The following is a 23,049-nucleotide window of genomic DNA, read 5'->3' on the forward strand; positions in this document are numbered from 1 at the left end:
TTATTCCAGGACCTCACACACACTACTGCATTTAGGAAAATTTTCATATAAAACCAGAATCTGGAGAGTTCTGGATTAGTTACAGTTGGAAAGTTTTATTGCAAGAGTGAAATTTTTGAGAATTCCTCTCAAACAGTTTACAAATGGCAATAGAGCACAGCGCATGGTCTGTCACTGAGAAACTACCCTGAAAACAGCACCAGATTGACTCAGTGACCATAAGATGAAATACAATTAGAACGAGGACTGAGAAATCCAACCCACCCCTTCATTTCCCAGTCTTAGATTGGAGCCAAAAATCTGAGACTGGGTCATGGAAAGGCAAATGGGATTTCCTGATCCATTACTGTACCGGGTGGCAAAAAAGTGGCATTGTGACACCATCTGCAGGACTGAATAAGGACCAATGGATACTGGGCATAAAGTTAACTCTCATACTAGAGCAAACACTGGCCGCTCACCTGTTCAAAAGGGGCTTGGCATACAGTTATGCCTAGAACATCATAAAATAAAACCTGGATGTCAACTTGTTTCTACTCAGAAGGAAGTTCGTTGATAAATTATCTCTAGTGATCTGCAGTTATTTATTGAGACACAGCATAGAATAGGCTCTCCCAGACCCTTTGAGCCATGCCACCCAGCAACCCCCAATTAACCCTAGCCTAATCACGGGACAATTTACAATGACCAATTAACCTACTAACCGTTATGTCTTCGGACTGTGGGAGGGAACAGGAACACTTGGAGGGAACTCACCCAGATGACAGATGATGCCAGAATTGAATTCCGAACTCTGATGCCCGAGATGTAATAGTTTTGCGCTAACCGCTATTCTATTGTGGCACCAAATGTTAAGATAGTGTTCATTAGACTCTACATGATTAGAGAATCAGCATTTTGTGATTGTTGCTGACTGTTAAAGTGATTGTTAGACAATCTAATCCCAATACAATTGTGCCTAGAAGAATCTGCAGACGGCATTAGTGACATCCAGTGTCAACATGCTAAGCCTGTCCATTAAATACACCACTTAGTATTTATAAATGGTGATAGAGATAATATATGATAGAGCCCACAATTAGAAACCATTTGCCATTTCCAATCTCCAAGCAAGGTCATTAAGGGCAGGATGTAGAAAAATTTGCAAGAATGATTTCAGGAAAGGAAAACATAGCTTAGAGGAGAACCATCCCCTGATGAGTATAGAAGACTTTTTTAAAAAAAAGTAATCTGCTTCTGCCTCCTAGGGGTAGCCCAAGATAAATTGTTCCATAGGCCAGATGTGATATCTACCTCACAGCAAGTATGAGATGCAGTCTGGCAAGATGATCTTTCCTGCAGAACTGGAGAAATGAGTGGAAGAGATACATAATAGAAAAATATAAATCAGTAAAGATTGTGAAAATTATTTTCTTCTGCGAACATTCGCTGGTAAATGTTCATCAGCGGGATGCTGCGTTTTGCTCTCAGTCTGCCGGAACTCCTTCTTCCTCCTGCCATAATCTGCCTTCTCATCAACACCCGCACCTTTCCCTTCTGCTTTCCCCACTGTCGGCTTCAATCGGCTCCCCTTGGCCTTGCGGTTTCTCCAGGCTTTGAGCCAGGAGATGAGGATCACGGCAATGAACAGACCCCAGATGACACATTCCCCAGAGTAGGGCTCCACTTGCTTACGAGTCATTTGCAGGATAGATGGCAAAAGATCCTTCACTATCCGTTTTGGAAATGCTTTGTCCTGTAAAACAAATTACATTTAGAAACTAGAGGCAAGCACAGGGCAGGTATGGCACGGGGAAGAGACGGCAGTAGGCAGCACTATTAGGGGTGGTGTGGGTTCAGTATAAATTGAGTGAAGTTCATTTTGTACTAAATACTGGTTGTATTCACCCTGGGAGAGTACAGATGAATTTTACTCCGTAATACACATTGCACCTTCCCTTGGCATGTCAAATGGGACAATGCAGGGAGAGCTTTACTCATATTCATTCCATGCCAGGTTAGCTAAAGCCTGCAAAGTTGGTCTCACCTTGAAGCCATATTCATGTAGGAGCAATTCCAAGTTGGGGTCTCCTAAAGTGACCGCGGGGAAAAATTCTTCCACATGTTGCCGAGTCCACCAATCTTTAAGTGAGCTACAGTGTGGGAGGGGGAAAATGGGTGGTGAGGGGTGAGGAAAACAACAGGGAGGTGTAAGATATGGAGGATGGGATCACAAAAAGCAGGAAGGGGAAAATAATAAGGAAAATAGAGACACGTTCATTAAAATAAGATTGAGAGAAATTACATCACAGAACTAGCCTATTAAACCTAACTATCCGTTTTAGTGGAACAATGGACATACACTTGCCCTCTTCCATCTATACAATCTAATTTTTTTTAAATTCCATTTCAGGATATAAGTGATGCTCTAAAGGCAAAGAATCATTGTTAAATGCACCTGAGAAAGTATTGAAGAGCTGCATTCCTTCCGGCTAAGGTTCCCCAACAACCTTTGTATTTTATTGTATTTAGAGATACAGCCCTTCCAGCTACACTGCCAGCAACTCACCGATTTAAACCTAGCCCAATCACAGGACATTTTACAATGACCAATTAACCTACTAACTGGTACGTCTGTGAACCGTGGGAAGAAACTCAGACATTCACGGGGAGGATGTACAAACTCCTTACAGATGACATCTTTGAACTCCAATGCTCTGAGCTGTTATGGCGCTTTGGGTAGAGAGTTCCAGCATTCATCCAAGTTATGAAGGAATGCCGACACATTTCCAAGTCAGGATGATGAATGGCTTGGAGCAGAATCTGTAGGTGGAGGCTTTCCTATATACCTGCAGATTTGTCCCTCTTGCTTGCACAGGTCCTGAATTTGGGAGCTGCTGTCAGAGTAGTCCAGATAGAAAAATACTATGCATTTTGTAGATGTTACATCCTGCAGCCACTGTTGATAGGGTGCTGATAAAGTATGTCCTGTTCAACACACACAAAATGCTGGAGGAACTCTGATCCTCCAGAATTTTGTGTGTGTTGCTTAGATTTCCAGCATCTACAGATTTTCTCAAGTATGTCCTGTTGGTTGGTTGTAGTGTGGTACAGCATGGAAACAAGCTCTTTGGCCCACCAAATTCATGCCAACCGTCAACCTACCTACTTATGCTTTTCTGACACTAATCTTATTTTATTCTCCTCATATCCCCATTAACTTCTCTATTTCCTGAGGAGACTGAGGTCCTTTAACATCTGCCGGACGATGCTGAGGATGTTCTATGAGTCTGTGGTGGCCAGTGCTATCATGTTTGCTGTTGTGTGCTGGGGCAGCAGGCTGAGGGTGGCAGACACCAACAGAATCAACAAACTTATTCGTAAGGCCGTTGATGTTGTGGGGATGGAACTGGACTCTCTCACGGTGGTGTCTGAAAAGAGGATGCTGTCTAAGTTGCATGCCATCTTGGTCAATGTCTCCCATCCACTACATAATGTACTGGGTGGGCACAGGAGTACATTCAGAGCCTCATTCCACCGAGATGCAGCACTGAGCGACATAGGAAGTCATTCCTGCCTGTGGCCATCAAACTTTACAACTGCTCCCTTGGAGGGTCAGACATCCTGAGCCAATAGGCTGGTCCTGGACTTATTTCATAATTTACTGGCATAATTTACATATTACTATTTAACTATTTATGGTTCTATTACTATTTATTATTTATGGTGCAACTGTAACGAAAACCAATTTCCCCCTGGGATCAATAAAGTATGACTATGACTATGACTACGACTACTACTACTACTATGAACTTCTGCACCCCTCCTCCAGACTCTACCAGTCACCTCCTTATTACGGGCAATTTACACTAACTGACTGACCTGCACTGCTTTGGGAATATGGGGAGGAAGCCAGAGCATCACGAGGAATCTCAAGATGCAACAAGAACACACAAACTCTACACACAGCACCAAAATTCAAAGTAAATTTTAAAACCAAAGTACATATATGTCACCATAAACAATCCCGAGATTCATTTTGTTATGGGCATACCCAATAAATCTATAGAATAAGAACCACAACAGAATCATTGAAAGACCAGCTAACTAGGGCATTCAACCAGAGTGCAGAAGTAAGCAACAAGTAACAAGAACTTGAAAGTGAGCCCATGGGCCGTGGGAACATTTCAATGATTGGGGAAGTGAAATTATCCTCTTTGGTTCAACAGCCTGGTCATTGAGGGGTAGTAACTATTCCGGAACCTGGTGGTGCAAGTCATGGGGTAGTTTACCTACTTCCTGATGGCAGCAGTGAGAAGACAGCATGTCCTGGTGATGACGCTGCTTTCCTGCAACAGAGTTTCATGTAGATATGCTCAAAAGGTTGGAAGGGCTTTACCCGTGATGGTCTGGGCTGTATCTGCTACTTTTTGTTGGATTTTCTGTTTGAGGGCATTGGTGTTTCTATACCAGGCCGTGATGCAGCCAGTCAACATACTTTCCACTACACATCTATAGATGAGTTGTCAAAGTTTTACATGTCATGCTGAGTCTCTGCAAACTGCAAAGGAAGTAGAGGTACTGCTGTGCTTTCTTCATAATGCATTTATGTGGGCTGGGCCCAGGACAGATCCTCTGAGATAATAATACCTAGGAATTTAAAGTTGCTGACCCTCCAAATCTCTGATCCTCCCATGAGAATTGGCTTATGGACCTCTGGTTTCCCTTTGCTGAAGTCTAGACCCAGGGATACAAGTACATAGTTTTCTAAAAGTGCTTTCACAAGTAGAAAGGGTGCTGAAGATGGTGCTTGGCAAGCTTACCTTCATCAGCCAGGGCAATGAATACAAGTGTCAGGATAATCATGTTACAACTGTACAAGACATTACTGAGGCCATACTTGGGAGTAGCATGTACAGTTCTGGTTGCCCAGCTATAGGAAGGAACGGATATAGAAAAGATTCTCAAGGATGTTATCAGGGCTGAAGGACTTAAGTTATAGAGGCTGAATAAGCTGGGGCTTTCCTCCACCCTCCCTCCCCCCCAGAGCATAGGGGACTTGGCAGTTACCTTAAAGGAGGTAGATAAGATCATGAGGGTATCAATGAGATGAACTGTTACTTTATTTTACAGAGGGTTTGAAGTCTAAAGGGAGAGATCATAGATTTAAGGTGAGAAAGTAAAGATTTAAAGAGGGATCCAGATGGGCAACTTGTTCAACACCAAGGGTGGTGGGTATCCGGAATGTGCAGATACAATTACAATATTTGGACAGGTACATGGATGGAAAAGGTTTAGAGGGACATGAGCTAACTGCAGGCAAACAGGATCAACTCAGGTCGGCATGTATAAGTTGGCCAAAAAGACTTGTTTCCATGCTGTATAATTCTCTTACACAAAGTAGCTGAAGGTGACTGGGTCTAGAACACAGTGTCAAGGAAATTTGGCAGTGATGATCTAGAGATATATTGATTGACATTAAACAACTACAGGCTACGTTTCTTCGTGTATTGTATGAGCCCAGTGATTGGAGTGCTTTCTTCTTGACTTCAGTTTTACCAGAAACAACACACTTGGTCAAATGATGCCAAGGCTCTAGATTCAGCTGTTAGTTCTACATCTGGATTGAGGATATGATGTGGTATTAAGTTGTGTGGTTCTGGCAAAACCCAAATTAGATATTCACAGGTTAGTTATTCACGTTTGATAACAATATTAATGGTGTTTTTTTACTACTGCTGCTGAAAGCATATCATATTCTAATCTCAACCCATAAACTAGTTTAACACTACAAGACTACGGACTCTCAGTTACCTGGACTATTCCTCTTCCCACCCTGTCTCTTGCAAAAATGCCATCCCCTTCTCGCAATTCCTCTGTCTCCACCGCATCTGCTCTCAGGATGATGCTTTTCATTCCAGGACAAACTTTCATTCCTCCACCATCAACTCTGCTCTCAAACGCATCTCTCCCATTTCACGCACATCTACTCTCACTCCATCCTCCTGTCACCCCACTAGGAATAGGGTTCCCCTTGTCCTAACCTACCAACCCACCAGCCTCCGGGTCCAGCATATAATTCTCCATCACTTCCGCCACCTCCAATGGGATCCCACCACCACGCACATCTTTCCCTCCCCACCTTCTGCTTTCCACAGCGATCGCTCCCTATGCGACTCCCTTGTCCATTCGTCCCCCCCATCCCTTCCCACCGATCTCCCTCCCGACACTTATCCTTGTAAGTGGAACAAGTGCTACACATGCCCTTACACTTCCTCCCTTACCACCATTCAGGGCCTCAGACAGTCCTTCCAGGTGAGGTGACACTTCACCTGTGAGTTGGCTGGGGTGATATACTGCGTCCGGTGCGGCCTTCTATATATTGGCAAGACCCGTCGCAGGCTGGGAGACTGTTTTGCTGAACACCTATGCTCTGTCCGCCAGAGAAAGCAGGATCTCCCAGTGGCCACACATTTTAATTCCATGTCCCATTCCCATTCTGATATGTCTATCCACGCCTCCTCTACTGTAAAGATGAAGCCACACTCAGGTTGGACGAACCACACCTTATATTCCGTCTGGGTAGCCTCCAACCTGATGGCATGAATATTGACTTCTCTAACTTCTGTTAATGCCCCTCCTCCCCTTCACACCCCATCCCCTATTTGTTTATTTAATATTTTTTAAAATATATTTTTTATTTCCCCCCTCCCCTTTTTTTTTTCTCTCTTTTTTTCTCCCTCTGTCCCTCTCACTATAACTCCTTGCCTGCTCTCCACTCTCCGGGCTCCCCTCCCACCTTCTCTTTCTCCCCAGGCTTCCCGTCCCATGAGTGAGTTCCAATGTTGCATGTTTCATGAAAATGGGCCCCTTCTCCTTATTGTTTCTTTACTAACCCTGTAGTCAAATCAAAAATTATAAAGCTCAATTGTTTAAGTGCATATTGTGTACAGCTTCTTATTTCGTGGTACTGATTTGTTACAGGGGAACACATCACGCAGCATCCACCCAAACAAGATTGCTCAAGTTTGGCCGGGCCAGAGGCCGTCTTCCCCTAGATTAATGCCGTCAGCCAAGCCCGAGGGTTACACTAGAAACAAATCTAAAGTCTTTCCCTTCTGCAGAAACTTCTCTGGTCCTGTGTTCTACATGTCAAGCATTTACTGCTTGTACACATGGCTCCTTGCCAAATGCATCTAATCACTGGAAATTATCTCTATAAATCCACCCTTGCCACTTTTTCTCCCCCACCAATTGAACTCTTTGCTGACATTCTCCTGTAATCTGTTTTGCATCTGAATGCAATTATTCACTTCATTCTTTTAATTTGTATCTGGAAGCATCTTATGAATCAACAGTTAATTCTTTCTGTAGTGTAGAGCCCAGTTCTGCACAGTTTCCAACACAGGTCTTCAAAAATCTTGATATTTGCTCATTCATGACCATTATGCTTTTAGATCTTCATCTGGTGATAAAATATAGACCCTAATTTGTGTTTTCTGGCCTCCAAATACTGAGGAGCTGCCTCATATGCCTTGTGAATTTATCCCTCCAAATTGCTTTGAAGCACCCCTTCATTCTGGCTCCTAACATGGACTATATTACATCTTTCAAACACCGAATCACCCTCTCCTCATATTCACTTTTCCCTCAGCGCTGTTCTTAGTATTTGGGAAAATTGCTGCGCTGTAGCCACTCACCTGCCAGTGCCATACTTAGTATACCAGTACTTGTAGAGTTGGGCTCTGATGTAAGTAGGAGGTTTGGCGCTGAAGGCATATTTGGACTTATCCACTTGCACTAGGCGTATTACTGAAAATAAAAACATATGCATGACTGCAGTAGAGAAGTGAGCAATCCTGCAACAAGAGGATTGTTGCAGTAAGAGGTTTTGTACTCCATGCAACGAAACAGCGAGAGGTCCTGTAATCAGTTCAGGATAAATACAGACTGAGCATCCCTTATCCGAAAATCCAATATCCAAGAACCTCTGAAATCTGAAAGTTTTCTGAGCGCTGACAATACGGCACAAGTGGAAAAATTCAAATGCTGACGAGCTGCTTTTCATATCTTGTGAATTTATCCCTCCAAATCTCTGAAGCACACCTTCATTCTGACTCCTAAAACAGACTATCACACTGGGAAGGTTCCCAGGTGACGCACCACAAACAGTTCTGAGAAGTGACCTCATATACCCCGAGTGGGGCCCTGTTGGCACCAGTTTGTTTTTAGCAGTCATTATAGACAGACCTTTGTGCTTTACTCACAATGATTACCAAGAGCTTTGCACTTATTCTCTGCTCTGTGCTGTGAAGCTCTTGTTGAAAATGTCAGAAAGGCCTGCAGTTACCCTTACGGGTAATAGTGAAAAGAAAGAGGAAGCATTTATCTTTACCTATAACACAAAAAGTCAAGTTGTTGTAAACACTTGACAGCAGTGTAAATGGGAAGGAGTTTAACCTGAACGATGCAGTGTATGTTATAACTAAAGATACACTTGTGTATACCCAGCACAATCTCTGGCTTGTGGTGACGATGAAAAAAGTGATGACTTTAAAGTATGTCAAATGAGGAAAAAGAGTATGTCAGGACTCCTTACATACACAAAAGGGATAGTTTCAAAGTCTGTCAATAAGCTGGAAGAAGTGGGTATCAAAGAAGTTCTTAACATTGATAACGAGGCTCCAGCTGTTCATTCAATAACTGATGGCGAAATAGCTGAAATGGTAATGAATCAGTCATCGCGATGAAAAGAGTGAAGATGAAGTCGATATAGTTAACACAGTAGAAAAGATGCTTAAAGACAACAGGGTGAAAATGTGTAATGGACATATTGAAGGGCTAGAGTACCATGCATTCGTAACAGAACAAGAAATCATGTCAGTTTATAAAATCAAAGAAAGATTGCTACGACAAAAGCAGATGATACAAGAAGAAACATCCAGTACAGAACCTCCTCATCCCAAGCATCTACTTCCAGGACCCTCAAGCAAAGTTTCTCAGACCTGATGGACAGTAGTTGTAGCATTTTGTGCTGCATTTATCTTCTGCAAACAAAGATCGTCACCTTTTTTGGTAAGTACAAAACATTTTTCCATCAAGTCTGAATTTCATCTCCACCTAGAATCCCAGGTTTCAGTATAACATGACCAGTGTCATCATTGCATAAAAATAAAAAGTTGACTTTTTCACAGATTTCATTGAATTTAGTTACAGGTAAATGTAATGTTTTGTTTTTATACCTTAAATAAAACCAAAAAAAAAGTGTACTATAACTTTTTAAATCAAACCACAGCATCATAGGTGGGGACCAAAAGCCTGGCGTTGTTTGTTTTTGCTGAACAGCTGATTCTGGTATTCTCCCGATGCTGCTCTGCTGTTTTTGTTACCCTGCACACATTATATTTTCATTATATTAATGGAATGTGGTAATTTTTACTGTTAAATACACATGTGATAAACAAGTGTAGGACAAAGGCTGCTTACCAGTAGCACATAAATTCAGAGTTAGGAATGATGGTGATGCCAAACAGCCACTGACTGTCCACATGGGTGGTTGAGGTAGTGACCATTTACCTTTCTGATGGTTCAATGTACACATTGTTGTTTCAGGTATAAAATTATTTAAAATAGTATATAAAACTACTTTCAGGGTATACGTACAAGCTGTATGTGTAATATTCTATGGTTCTATGTTTAGACATGGGTCCAATCCCTAAGCTATTTCATTATACAGATGCAAAATTTCCAAAGTCCAACAAAAATCTGAAATCCAAAACATTTCCGGCCCCAAGCATTTCGGATAAAGGGTGCTCAACCAGTGAAATGTCTTGTACCCAATGTAGTTTAACAGCGAGAGACCCTGGCTCCAGTGGTAGTGTGATATAGCAGTGAGAGATCCTGAAATTAGTGCAGGTTAACAGTGAGAGATGTTGTGAACAGCAAAGCACAAGCGACACTGCAACTACAACGGGGACGAGATTCCCTGCACTTACCATCAGGCTTTCCCTGGAGTAGCCTATGGACAAAGCTGGTGAACCAGGGACTCTGCCTGTGGTGTCCGAGAGCAGCAAACCACATTTGCCAGTCAAGCCTGGGCTGATGTGGGGTCACCAGAGGTGCGGGCAAGCTGACATTCCCCGGCTTGTACATGAAATCAATCTCCTGAGAAAATGAAAAGACCCAGAAAGGGAATCAGACACAAGTATGGGACCACAGTGTACAGCCTATGGATGGTGCACCCTAATCAGGACAAGGACTGTCAGGTTACTCCACAATTGGGCCACGCTTAGGAATTGGAAGCTGTACCACATTGACAGGAGAACTTTGGGTAGACTATGCTTAACCACTGGCTAATGATTGGACAATTATTTTGTACTCACAGAATGGGAGCTATATCTAAATGGCAGGGTGAGTACATGACAAATTCTGAGGGAGATGACGAGCCTTGCAGGACCTAGAATTAGTTGCACCAACAAATCCAGATTAATGCAACAACACCGCCCCCCCCCAACCTGCTTGCATTTACTAACCCTGCTCCCCATCACCTTTCGTACCTGCTTTCGAAGCAATCTTACCGTCCATTGTTGGCCATCATAGCTTCCTTCCACTACAACTTCTGGACGGCCTCCCACTCCTGTCATTCTCCGGAACAGTCCGTAAGAGTTGACCAGCTCGTAACGGTCAACCACTTTGTATAGCCGCAGGATCTCGGGCTGAAGGCTGGAACTTGTTTCATAATCAATAAAGGAGTATGGTACCTGGGATGACAGAAAATTAGAGTACAATAGAATGAGATCGCTCCCATCAGTCACTACAGCACTGACTAAAAACCACAAACAAACCAGACTTGAAGAGACTCTCAGCAACACACACAAAATGCTGGAGGAATTCGGCAGGCCAGGCAGCATCTACACGAGAAAGTACAGTTGACGTTTCGGGAACAGACTCTCACCTAATACACCCTCATCAGCAGTGGACTCAACCCCAGCAAAAACACATCACTGCCATCCATAACCACACTGTGCAGTGATGCACACACCATTCCACAGTTTCAGCTATTTCATACACCCCTCCCCCTCCCCCTGATCTCACAAGGGAGTGATTGCTTGTGGGAAAAGAGAATGGCAAAACTATGTGAGCAGGAGACAAGTCCTAGCATGTAGAGGATGTGTGGACTGCTCCTGTGGAACAGCCTCCTCTGCTGTAAATTCTGTAACTTCAATTATGTCAGATTACAATCAATAAACAATGAACCTCTGTCTTAAATAGATCCATCCTCCCTTCTTCCACTTTGCATTAAGTAGTCCCTCTATACCCTTCCCCTGGTTGGATCACTCATTCAACTTTTGCTCTCCAAAAAAAAAGGACCAGATTCTTTTTTTCCTGAACCTCCTCCCTCTCATTTTAAATTTGTCACTTGTTCTGAAATTTGTACTAATCATAACCATGTCAAAAGGCTTCAAGTTATCTTTTCCCTTGGAACTTTAGATCTGGATTAACTGGCTCCTAATTCCACTGATAATTGATCTCCTTTCCTCACTCGTGCCTTATGAAGGATAGACCCAGCCATCACTCAGAGATGACTGGTGGTCCTTGGTGGTGTGAAGCTGTACGCAGTTGTCCACGGGTAAAACCAGAAAATATCAAAACACACAAGGGGTTAGGCAACATCTATGGGAAGAATAAGTTAACATTTTAGATCAAAGATCCTTTGCCAGAATTCTAATCTCATCATTGATGCTGCCTGACCTGCTGAGTGCTTCCAGAATTTTCTATTTTTTTCATGTTTTCAGCATGTACATTTTAAAAATATATTTTTCATTCACTGTTGTCCAGAGGTGCCAGAACCCAGGATATTGTTGGCCCTAGACATGTTTTCATTCTTTACTTGTTATGATGCAATGAGATTCGTGATCATCACTGAAATATCTCAAGCTCTACCACTCACCAGACTGACAGAAAACATAGCAGTAGCAGCAGAGGCAATCACGACCCATGAAGAGGTAGCCCACATCTTAGCAAAAAACCCTCTCGTCATCAGGGAGCTAAAGGAGAGAAAAAGAATGTTATGACGAAGATGCAAAGTGACTTCATTAAATCACGTGGTAGGGCAACCAAATAAACTAAGGTATAGGGATGCTGTGAACCGTCATGGAAAGGAGAGGATTCCACCTGGACTGTAAGGATGATTCTACCTGGAAGAAGCAAGGGTACTAGGTGTATTCTGGCTGAGGGTTTCAGCATTTCTCATAAGTGCTTTGGTAGCATCACCACCAAGGACCTAGCCATTTCCTAAAAGATATAGCTGGTAATCTAGGTCTGCAGTGCAGGATCCTGAGGGATAAGAGATAGACTTACATGATCTTGTCCCCATTCAACTATTCACTGCAGATACTGGCATCGATTACATTGATATAAATTTTATTTTCACAGTTTAATTACCCACTATTGGGATAAATGGAATGGATTCAGGAAAGATCACTAATTCATCCCTGGGAAGATGAGTTGCAGAGGAATTGTGTTCCACTACATGGCCTGGTATATCCCAGAGTATCAGTACAATTAAGGTAGATGATCAACTCTGGTTCATAGAAGAATGCAGGACACATTAAGCGCAGTATCAGAAATACCCGGACACGAGGCACCAACCTGCCCAAAGAACAACATAGGCCTCTAACATTCACAGTAAATGCAGCATGCAATAAGCAGTTAGCTCCTGACACCCAACTAATCAAATTAATATTCTGAATTCTTGCCGCATCTAGTCATAGTGGTGGACAACTAATCTGCTAACACAAGGAATTAATTCCAAGAACACCTCTATCCTCAATGATGGTACAGTTTAGCAAGTCTAATCACAAACAAGAAAAAAAAATCTGCAGATGCTGGAAATACAAGCAACACACACAAAACACTGGATGAACTCAGCAGCCCAGGCAGCATCAATGGAGAAGAGTCAATAGTTGACATTTCGGGCCGAGATCCTTCATCAAGACCGGAGATAATAGATGAGAAGTCAGAGTAAGGAGGTGGGGGGAGGGCGGTGAAGTAAAGAGCTGGGAAGTCGACTTACTGAAAGAGACAAGGGCTGGAGAAGGGGGAGTCTGATAGGAGAGGACAGGAGGCCATAGAAGAAAGAAGGGGGAGGTGCACCATAGGGAGGTGATGGGTAGGTAAGGAGATAGGGCAAGAGAGGGAAATGGGAATGAGGAATGGTAATGGAGAGTGGGGGGGAGCCATTACCAGAAGTTTGAGAACTTGATGTTCATGCCATCAGGTTGGATGCTAGCCAGACAGAATACAAGGTGTTGCTTCTCCAACCCGAGTATGACCTCATAGCGGCAGTACAGGAGGCCATTTACTGACATGTCAGAATGGGAATGGGAAGTGGAATTAAAATAGCCAGCCACTGGAAGATCAGATAAAAGGTGGTCAACCTTGACATCATTTTTCCTTTATTCAAGGCTCAAGCAACTCCCTATTCAACAGTTCTGTTGGCATATTTTCATGACAAACTTCAGTGGTTTATGATGGCAGCCCACAATCACGTGCTCAAAGGTAAACAATAAATCTTCATCTTCCCAGCAATGTCCACATTTCACAAGTGAATACAAGTAAACCTCAGTGATCAGGTCAGAGGTGGAGTTCGCTAGGATTTTGCATAGATACTCCAAACTTACTTGAGCAATGAGGTCAGTATCTCCCAGGTGAGGGAAATTACCCCAATCCAGATGGTTATTGGAGTCACAATCTTCAACCAATGTGTAAATTCATGGTAAGTAAAGCCTGCAAAACATCGAAAAAGAGAAGTAATTTAGAATAAATCTATGCTCACCATCTGAGTGTCTACTGTAGCATTTAAAGGTTTTACTCTGTATATAAACCATGATATAATTACCTATTCTTTACCCTTTTTCAATAGTTGTTTATTCAGTCATTATAAGATCACATTGTTACAATATTTCATTATGCATACTATTTAGCTTTGTTTATTGCTATTTAAAATGCACTAGAGCTCCTTTAGCACCAACAGATCCCAGAACTCACCCACTGTTCCTTTTCCAGGGACACACTGGCACAAATGCAACTCCCAAAAGAGGACCAGAACTCTTGATTGCCTGCCACCTTGACCCATACTGCCAGCTACCTGCATCCGTGAATAGCCACCTTGGCCAGGCCCAGGAGCAAACTGACCGGATTCCCCACGTGACCCACCCCCTCTGTACCGGGTGACCGAAGATTAGGACTACAGAGCTGAAATGCTGCCAACAGCCGAGGACCAGCCCCTTCAGTTACTCAAATAGAGGCTGCAACCTCTCATACTCTGATACACTGTCACCATCTATAAGGAGTTTCGACGTTCTCCCCGTAACCAGGTGGGCTTCCTTTGGGTCCTCTGGTTTCCTCCAGCATTTCAAAGACGTACGGTTAGGGTTAGTGAGTTGTAGGCATGCTTAGTTGCTGCTGGAAGTGTGGTGACACCTCTGCGCTGTACAGTACAATCTTCACTGATTTCATTTGATACAAATGATGCAATTTACTGTTTTGATGTACTGCACGTGGCCAAATAAAGCTAATCTTCCTCGGTTTCTTTAAGGATCTGCTATATGGTACCGCTCTGTGCAAGTTTCCCCAATGTAAAACAGGGAGGATTTCTGCATAAGGAAATGCCACTGAGGACCTCCTCATTGCCAGATGGCAAAGCGGACTCCCATTGTGTGTTCAGACAGCATGATGTAACTGCCCTTGGATCACTTGACTGAACCATGTAGAGGGAGCCAAACTCTGCATTTAATCCTGTGCTAAACTTGGCCTGTGAGTTACTCAATGGGAGTGTTCAGTGAGTTTTATTCTGTACATAACCTATACTCTAACTACCCTGAAAGATAGTGCCAGTGGATGCCTTGAACCATGAAGTGTTTAATTAATATAATCTTACAAGGTAAAATCTTACATTGGCCTGTGACAATTTAGAAACAGCTGATTAAATCATTTCTCTGCTGCCACCTTCAATTATTTATCCAATTGCCCAAGGAATGTGTCGGAGAGCTCAATCATTACAAATATATTTTACAAATATCAAAGAGAAGTTGGAGTACGGAAGGAAGCTCTTTGGCTCATTATTCTACAGCAGGTCCAAACAAAAGCACTTCAACCAGTAAACAGGAACTCTGCAGATGCTGGAAATTCAAGCAACACACATCAAAGTTGCTGGTGAACGCACCAGGCCAGGCAGCATCTGTAGGAAGAGGTGTAGTTGACGTTTCAGGCCGAGACCCTTCGTCAGGACTAACTGAAGGAAGAGTGAGTAAGGGATTTGAAAGTTGGAAGGGGAGGGGGAGATCCAAAATGATAGGAGAAGACAGGAGGGGGAGGGATGGAGCCAAGAGCTGGACAGGTGATTGGCAAAAGGGATACGAGAGGATCATGGGACAGGAGGTGTGGGAAGAAAGACAAGGGGGGGGGGAACCCAGAGGATGGGCAAGAGGTATATTCAGAGGGACAGAGGGAGAAAAAGGAGAGTGAGAGAAAGAATGTGTGCATAAAAATAAGTAACAGATGGGGTACGAGGGGGAGGTGGGGCCTTGGCAGAAGTTAGAGAAGTCGATGTTCATACCATCAGGTTGGAGGCTACCCAGACGGAATATAAGGTGTTGTTCCTCCAACCTGAGTGTGGCTTCATCTTTACAGTAGAGGAGGCTGTGGATAGACATGTCAGAATGGGAATGGGATGTGGAATTAAAATGTGTGGCCACTGGGAGATCCTGCTTTCTCTGGCGGACAGAGCGTAGATGTTCAGCAAAGCGGTCTCCCAGTCTGCGTCGGGTCTCGCCAATATATAAAAGGCCACATCGGGAGCACCAGACGCAGTATATCACCCCAGTCGACTCACAGGTGAAGTGTTGCCTCACCTGGAAGGACTGTTTGGGGCCCCGAATGGTGGTAAGGGAGGAAGTGTAAGGGCATGTGTAGCACTTGTTCCGCTTACACGGATAAGTGCCAGGAGGGAGATCAGTGGGGTGGGATGGGGGGGACGAATGGACAAGGGAGTTGCGTAGGGAGCGATCCCTGCGGAATGCAGAGAGATGGGGGGAGGGAAAGATGGGTGGGATCCCGTTGGAGGTGGCGGAAGTTACGGAGAATAATATGTTGGACCCGGAGTCTGGTGGGGTGGTAGGTGAGGACCAGGGGAACCCTATTCCTAGTGGGGTGGCGGGAAGATGGAGTGAGAGCAGATGTACGTGAAATGGGGGAGATGCGTTTTTAAGAGCAGAGTTGATAGTGGAGGAAGGGAAGCCCCTTTCTTTAAAAAAGGAAAACATCTCCCTCGTCCTAGAATGAAAAGCCTCATCCTGAGCAGATGCGGCGGAGACGGAGGAATTGCGAGAAGGGGATGGTGTTTTTGCAAGATACAGGGTGAGAAGAGGAATAGTCCAGATAGCTGTGAGAGTCAGTAGGCTTATAGTAGACATCAGTGGATAAGCTGTCTCCAGAGACAGAGACAGAAAGATCTAGAAAGGGGAGGGAGGTGTCGGAAATGGACCAGGTAAACTTGAGGGCAGGGTGAAAGTTGGAGGCAAAGTTAATAAAGTCAACGAGTGCTGCATGCGTGCAGGAAGCAGTGCCAATGCAGTCGTCGATGTAGCGAAGGAAAAGTGGGGGACAGATACCAGAATAGGCACGGAACATAGATTGTTCCACAAAGCCAACAAAAAGGCAGGCATAGCTAGGACCCATACGGGTGCCCATAGCTACACCTTTAGTTTGGAGGAAGTGGGAGGAACCGAAGGAGAAATTATTAAGAGTAAGGACTAATTCCGCTAGACGGAGCAGAGTGGTGGTAGAGGGGAACTGATTAGGTCTGGAATCTAAAAAGAAGTGGAGAGCTTTGAGACCTTCCTGATGGGGGATGGAAGTATATAAGGACTGGACATCCATGGTGAAAATAAAGCGGTGGGGGCCAGGGAACTTAAAATCATCGAAAAGTTTAAGAGCGTGAGAAGTGTCACGAACATAGGTAGGAAGTGATTGAACAAGGGGTGATAAAACTGTGTCGAGGTATGCAGAAACGAGTTCGGTGGGGCAGGAGCAAGCTGAGACAATAGGTCGGCCAGGACAGGCAGGTTTGTGGATCTTGGGTAGGAGGTAGAAACGGGAAGTGTGGGGTGTGGGAACTATAAGGTTGGTAGCAGTGGACGGGAGATCCCCTGAGCGGATAAAGTCGGTGATGGTGTGGGAGACAATGGCCTGGTGCTCCTTAGTGGGGTCACGATCGAGGGGTAAATAAGAGGAGGTATCCGCGAGTTGTCACTGTGCCTCGGCAAGGTAGAGGTTAGTACGCCAGACTACAACAGCACCCCCCGTATCGGCGGGTTTAATAATAAAGTTAGGATTAGTGCGGAGGGAGTGGAGAGCAGAGTGTTCCGAAGGAGTGAGGTTGGAATGGGGACAAGGTGCGGTGAAGTCGAGACGGTTGATGTCCCGTCGGCAATTAGCGATAAAGAAATCCAGCGCAGGTAGAAGGCCAGAGTGGAGTGTCCATGAAGAAGAGGAGGGTTGAAGACGGGAGAAGGGGTCATCGGTGGAGGTGGAAGAGTCCTTGCCGAAGAAGTAGGCTCGGAGACGGAGAAAGAAAAGTTCCGCATCATGGCAAACACGGAACTCGCTGAGGTGTGGGCGAAGGGGGACAAACGTGAGGCCCGTACTGAGAACAGAGCGTTCTGCCTCCGACAGTTGAAGGTCGGAGGGGATGGTAAAGACCCGGCACGGATGAGATCTGGGATCAGAGGGGGGAGGGGGGAGGCTGGGGGTGTCAATGGAGAGGGGAGGGTTGGGAAGATGGAGCCTCCGAGGGCCCAGGAGCTGACGGTGGGATCTGAGGAAGACAGGGCTGCGGAGTGGTGGTGGGGGAAGGGGAGACGGGAGTCACAACAGCAGCACATAAAGACCCGGCCTGGAGTTCAAGGCTGGAATCTTGAGAGCTGGGATCAGACGGGGGAGGGAGGAGGCTGGGGGTGTCAATGGAGAGGGGAGGGTTGGGGTGAGAAGAAGATGGAGCCTCTGAGGACCCAGGAGCTGACGATGGGATCTGAAGGAGATGGGATTGCAGAGTGGTGGTGGGGGAAGGGGAGATGGGAGTCACAATAGCAGCACATAAAGACCCGGCCTGGAGTTCAAGGCTGGAGTCGCAGTTGGTGGTTGCGCAATCGCTGTGAAGGTGTCCATGGTCGTTGCTGGAGTCCAGGTTTTGAATATGCCCTGAGGTGTTGGAGCTGGCGAGATCAATGGCAGAGGCCGCAATCTGAAGTTCGTGCCTGCTAGTTTCAGGGCCAGCAGGCTCTGGAGTCCGTAGATGTAGGATCTTGCGATCTTTTCAACCAGTCCCAACTTGTTTCTACACACGTGCAAATTCATATAAATACTTATCCTGCTCCCATTTTCACAACTGCCTCCACTACTCTCTTGCCATTGGACTCAGACTTGATCCATTTGTGTTTTAAGGAATTTTTTCTTGCTCACTTTTGATTCTTCATTTTATGATCTTTTTGCTAATGGGTAATGATTCTTTCAAATTCTATTCTCTCTCAATCTTTATGGTTTTAAATCCCTTTATCAGATCCCCCATAACCTCCTGTTTCAAAAAACTCTGTTTTACCAAAACACCTTAACCTATGAATCATTCCAGACGAGACAAAGGTAAGCAACATTTAGTAGCACAGTATTTTAATTGTTAATGAATTAGAAGAGATATGTTTGAGTTGCTGATTAGCACGGAGACAGATTAGTTGTGTGCAATTCCTGTGTGAAAAACGGATCTGAAGCTGATATTTCTCATACCTATTTTTGATTCAATTGACCATTTCTCCCAGTCCACACTCAGCCCACAGTAGTGAATAGTTCCATAAATAAGTGCTCCAAGAACTGACAGCTCAACGACAGCAACAGCCACGGCTTGCAGTCTCTGCAAAAACCCTAGTCCTATAGAGAGTAAAAAAAAACAACACAAGTCAAACTTACGCTGTTCAATCATTCCTCTATAGTCTCACGATCTTCCTTCCTCACTTATGTATCTATGTCACATTTTGGGGTACTTTACCCTAGATACAGACCAGATCCGTCTAAATCAGCAATCACTGATACCAAGTCTGGCTAAACTGATGTTTATGATTTTGTCACACCTACTAAGTCACTGGTTGTATATACGCACCTTCATCTAAGTTAGTTATGGAAGATTTACTTTGGTTACCCAGATCTAGTTAAATCACTTGTAACAAGTATTAAGCCCAGGGAAACAACAGGAATTCTGCAGATGCTGGAAATTCAAGCAACACACATCAAAGTTGCTGGTGAACGCAGCAGGCCAGGCAGCATCTCTAGGAAGAGGTGCAGTCGACGTTTCGGGCCGAGACCCTTCGTCAGGACTAACTGAAGGAAGAGTTAGTAAGAGATTTGAAAGTGGGAGGGGGAGGGGGAGATCCAAAGTGATAGGAGAAGACAGGAGGGGGAGGGATGGAGCCAAGAGCTGGACAGGTGATTGGCAAAAGGGATATGAGAGGATCATGGGACAGGAGGTCCGGGGAGAAAGACAAAGGAGGGGGGAACCCAAAGGATGGGCAAGGGGTATATTCAGAGGGACAGAGGGAGAAAAAGGAGAGTGAGAGAAGTATTCCTTCAGTTAGTCCTGATGAAGGGTCTCGGCCTGAAACGTCGACTGTACCTCTTCCTAGAGATGCTGCCTGGCCTGCTGCGTTCACCAGCAACTTTGATGATTAAACCCAGGGCTACAGTTTCCTGATCTTGAGCACCATGTACCCCAACAGCAGCCAAGTCACCTATCAAAGAAACTTGTTTCCTAATAGATGCATTCACTCCCATCTAAATCACCGATCGTGGTACCCAACCCTGACATAATCATGTGCTCAACTCTACGTCGTCACTCGTGCATTCTAGCTAAGCGGTCTTAGCCCCAGCTAAATCCCCAGTCACAGACATCCGATACAGCTAAGCTGCAACTCACAGGTATTCTACCCTAGTTAAATCACTGGTTGCAGGTAACTGGACCCAGCTAAATCCTTGGTCATGTGTATTCAACTATGTCTTAAGTACTATTTACATATACCTGACTCCTTACTCACTCTTCCTTCAGTTAGTCCTGACGAAGGGTCTCGGCCTGAAACGTCGACTGCACCTCTTCCTATAGATGCTGCCTGGCCTGCTGCGTTCACCAGCAACTTTGATGTGTGTTGCTATACTGCAAGTCACAGGTCCTGATCTGGCTGTGTTACATCATTGTGGCAACATCAGTTATCTGCCTTTGGTTACACCACTCGGCACAGTAACCCATAGAATCTCTTGGTACTCACTCTCAGTGTTTCGTGTCTTGCTGTATCCGAACCAGCCAGAAATGTGCTGATCATCTAGTAGTGAGAATCCCAGAATAATTGTAAGCAGGTTGAAGAAGTTGTAGTTACCAGTGATAATAATTAACACCTGGAGCAGAACCTGCAGGGAAGGGAAAATTATTTTAAAGGGAAGAAAACAAGAGAAGAAAGAGCAAAATATAATGAGACAAGGGCACATATATGCAAACGCGCGTACACACACACACACGCAAATGATAGTTCAGGAGACAAGGGGTAGAAAGATACGTCAATGTTTTCTGTCCACCACTTAATACAAGTTTACAGTAGGTTGGAGAAAATGACTGCAGAAATGAGCAATAATATAAAGATGCACAATTCCTGCTTTGCTACACTTCACTGCAAAATGGTCTACAGCAACAAATATTGTCACCCTTGGAATAGGATTCCAACAAAACTCACTCCCTGTTCATCCTTCGCAATGTGTGCTTCCTTCTCAAAGAACTGGAGAATGACATGCTTCCTACAGCTTTCCAAGAACACAGACTTGGAGCTTTTGGTTTTATCCAACCTCTGCTGAGTGGGGTCCAAACATTAGCTATGGGAGGACACTTGACCACTGTTATACCACAAAGGACACTTACCGTGCCATCCCATGTCCACACTTCAGAAAGCCCAATCACCTGGCTGTACTTCTACTCGCAGCGTATAGGCAGAGACTAAAGATTACACCACCAGTGGTGAGGACAAGAAGGTACAGTCAAGAGAGGTGGAAGAGCACTTACAGAACTGTTTTGAGTCCCGTATTCAATGACTCATCTTCAAGTCTGAATGAATAAGCCCCAGTTGTCACCAACCTCATCAAAACATGTGTGGACAAATGTGTGCCTTCAAGAACATACCAGACATACCCAAATCAAAAGCTGTGGATGAATGAGGAGATTTGTAGTCTGTGGCATTTAAGACCAGTGATCCAGAATTATACAAGTAGTCCAGGTACGACTTATGGAAGCCTATCTTAAGAGTGGAAAAAACAATTCCAATGGAGGTTAGAGACAGAATTGGATGCATGTCAGCTCTGACAGGATTTGCAGGCCATTCTTTCCTACAAAATGAAACCTAACATCATGAATGGCTGTGATGATTCACTCCCAGATGAGCTCAATGCCTTTTATGCACACTTTGAAAGGGAGAATAAGACTACATATATGTGAATAACTGAAGCATCCAGTAACCTTATGATCTGTCTCAGAGGCTGACATCAGAACATTCAAGTGGGTGAACACTCGCAAGGTGTCAGGCTCTGGTGGTATATCTGATAGGGCTAAAACCCATGGCAACCAACTGGCTGGAGTGTTCAAGTGCATCTTTATTCTTTCGCTGCTGCAGTCAGATTTCCACCTGCTTTAAAAGGACACTATTCTCTCTACACCCATGGCTGTGTGGCTAGGTATAGGTCACAAGCCATCTATAAATTTGATAACAACATGACTATTGTTGGCAGCAATAGCCTTGCACTCAATGTCAGTAAGACCAAGGAACTGATTGTGGACCAGAAAGGAGAAGTTGAGGGAACACACACCAGTCCTCATCTGGGGAGCAGTTGGAAAGGGTGAGCAGTTTCAAGTTCCGGGGTATCAACACCTCTGGGAATCTATCCTGGGCGCAATATATCAATGCAATTACAGAGAAGACACGGCAGTGCCTACACTTCATTAGGAGTTTGAGGAGAATTGGTATGTTACCAAAGACATTCGCAAAATTCTACAGATGTACTGTGGAGAGCATTTTAATTGGTTGTATCACTGTCTGGTATGGACAGACCACTGGACAGGATTGAAAAAAAACTGCAGAAAATTGTAACCTTAGCCCGTTCAATCATGGGCACTAGCCTCCCCAGCATCCTGGACACCTGCAAAAGGTAAAGCCTCAAAAAGACAGCGTACATTATTAAGGACCCCCATCACCCAGGACGTGCCTTCTCCTTGCTACCATTACAAGGAGGTGGTAGAGGAGCCTGCAACACCCACTCAACATTTCAGGAACAGCTTTTTCCCCTCTGCTATCAGATTTCCAAATAGACAATGAACCGATGAACACTACCTCGGTATTTTTCCCTTCTCTTTTTGCATCACTTATTTTTTTATATATTTTTTTGCTTTTTATTCTAATTTTTAGAATCCAGTTTGTGATGCTTGTTTGTACCACTGGACTTAGACTTCTGAGGTCAAGAAAGTGTAGCTGCCCCAATGTAATGGCTTCTTCACTCCTCTTTCGCAGTTTCTCGGTCATTGCCTGACACAACAGACGACTGCTATGCAATCTTCATTACTATATATTGCATTGTACTGCTGCCGCAAAGCAACACATTTCGCGACGTACGTGATATTAAACCTGATCTTGATTTGTACCGAGAAGTAATGGTTAGAGGGACTGTCTATTCAATACATTTGTACAACAGCTCTATCACTTTATATCACCTGTCAAGAGTAGATGGTAGGCCATCAAATGCAAATGCTGGGCCTACCTGACCATAAAATGCAAAGAGCCTTAGATGACGAGTTGGAGCAAAGAAGAGCAGAGGGACTGGTATCTCTAGAACATAAGTGATAACCACGCTGAATTTCTGAAACCAAAATGGCAGCTGATGTGCAAACCAGGCAGCAGCAGTTGGGATGCACTGGGTCTCGTAGTGATATGTTAGAGC

The 23,049-nt window shown here is 44.4% G+C and overlaps 1 protein-coding gene across 2 annotated transcripts in view; it reads right to left on the reverse strand.

Moving 5' to 3' along the window:
• Positions 1 to 68: 68 nt before the first annotated feature.
• lmf2a (lipase maturation factor 2a) overlaps positions 69 to 23,049 on the reverse strand; it is a 33,859-nt gene continuing 10,878 nt past the window's right edge. For both annotated transcript variants that reach the window (XM_063072901.1, XM_063072900.1), the window contains 10 exons: positions 22,870 to 23,048; positions 20,346 to 20,484; positions 18,820 to 18,960; positions 13,662 to 13,767; positions 11,930 to 12,026; positions 10,557 to 10,739; positions 9,975 to 10,143; positions 7,680 to 7,791; positions 2,027 to 2,132; positions 69 to 1,735 (listed from right to left, as the gene is read on the reverse strand). In XM_063072901.1, coding sequence (XP_062928971.1) covers positions 1,406 to 1,735; positions 2,027 to 2,132; positions 7,680 to 7,791; positions 9,975 to 10,143; positions 10,557 to 10,739; positions 11,930 to 12,026; positions 13,662 to 13,767; positions 18,820 to 18,960; positions 20,346 to 20,484; positions 22,870 to 23,048 — 1,562 coding nt within the window. In that variant the 3' untranslated portion in view covers positions 69 to 1,405. The remainder of the gene's footprint in view (positions 1,736 to 2,026; positions 2,133 to 7,679; positions 7,792 to 9,974; positions 10,144 to 10,556; positions 10,740 to 11,929; positions 12,027 to 13,661; positions 13,768 to 18,819; positions 18,961 to 20,345; positions 20,485 to 22,869; position 23,049) is intronic.

The sequence above is a fragment of the Mobula hypostoma genome, chromosome 20 (assembly GCF_963921235.1).
Source record: "Mobula hypostoma chromosome 20, sMobHyp1.1, whole genome shotgun sequence".
Lineage (NCBI taxonomy): Eukaryota > Metazoa > Chordata > Chondrichthyes > Myliobatiformes > Myliobatidae > Mobula > Mobula hypostoma.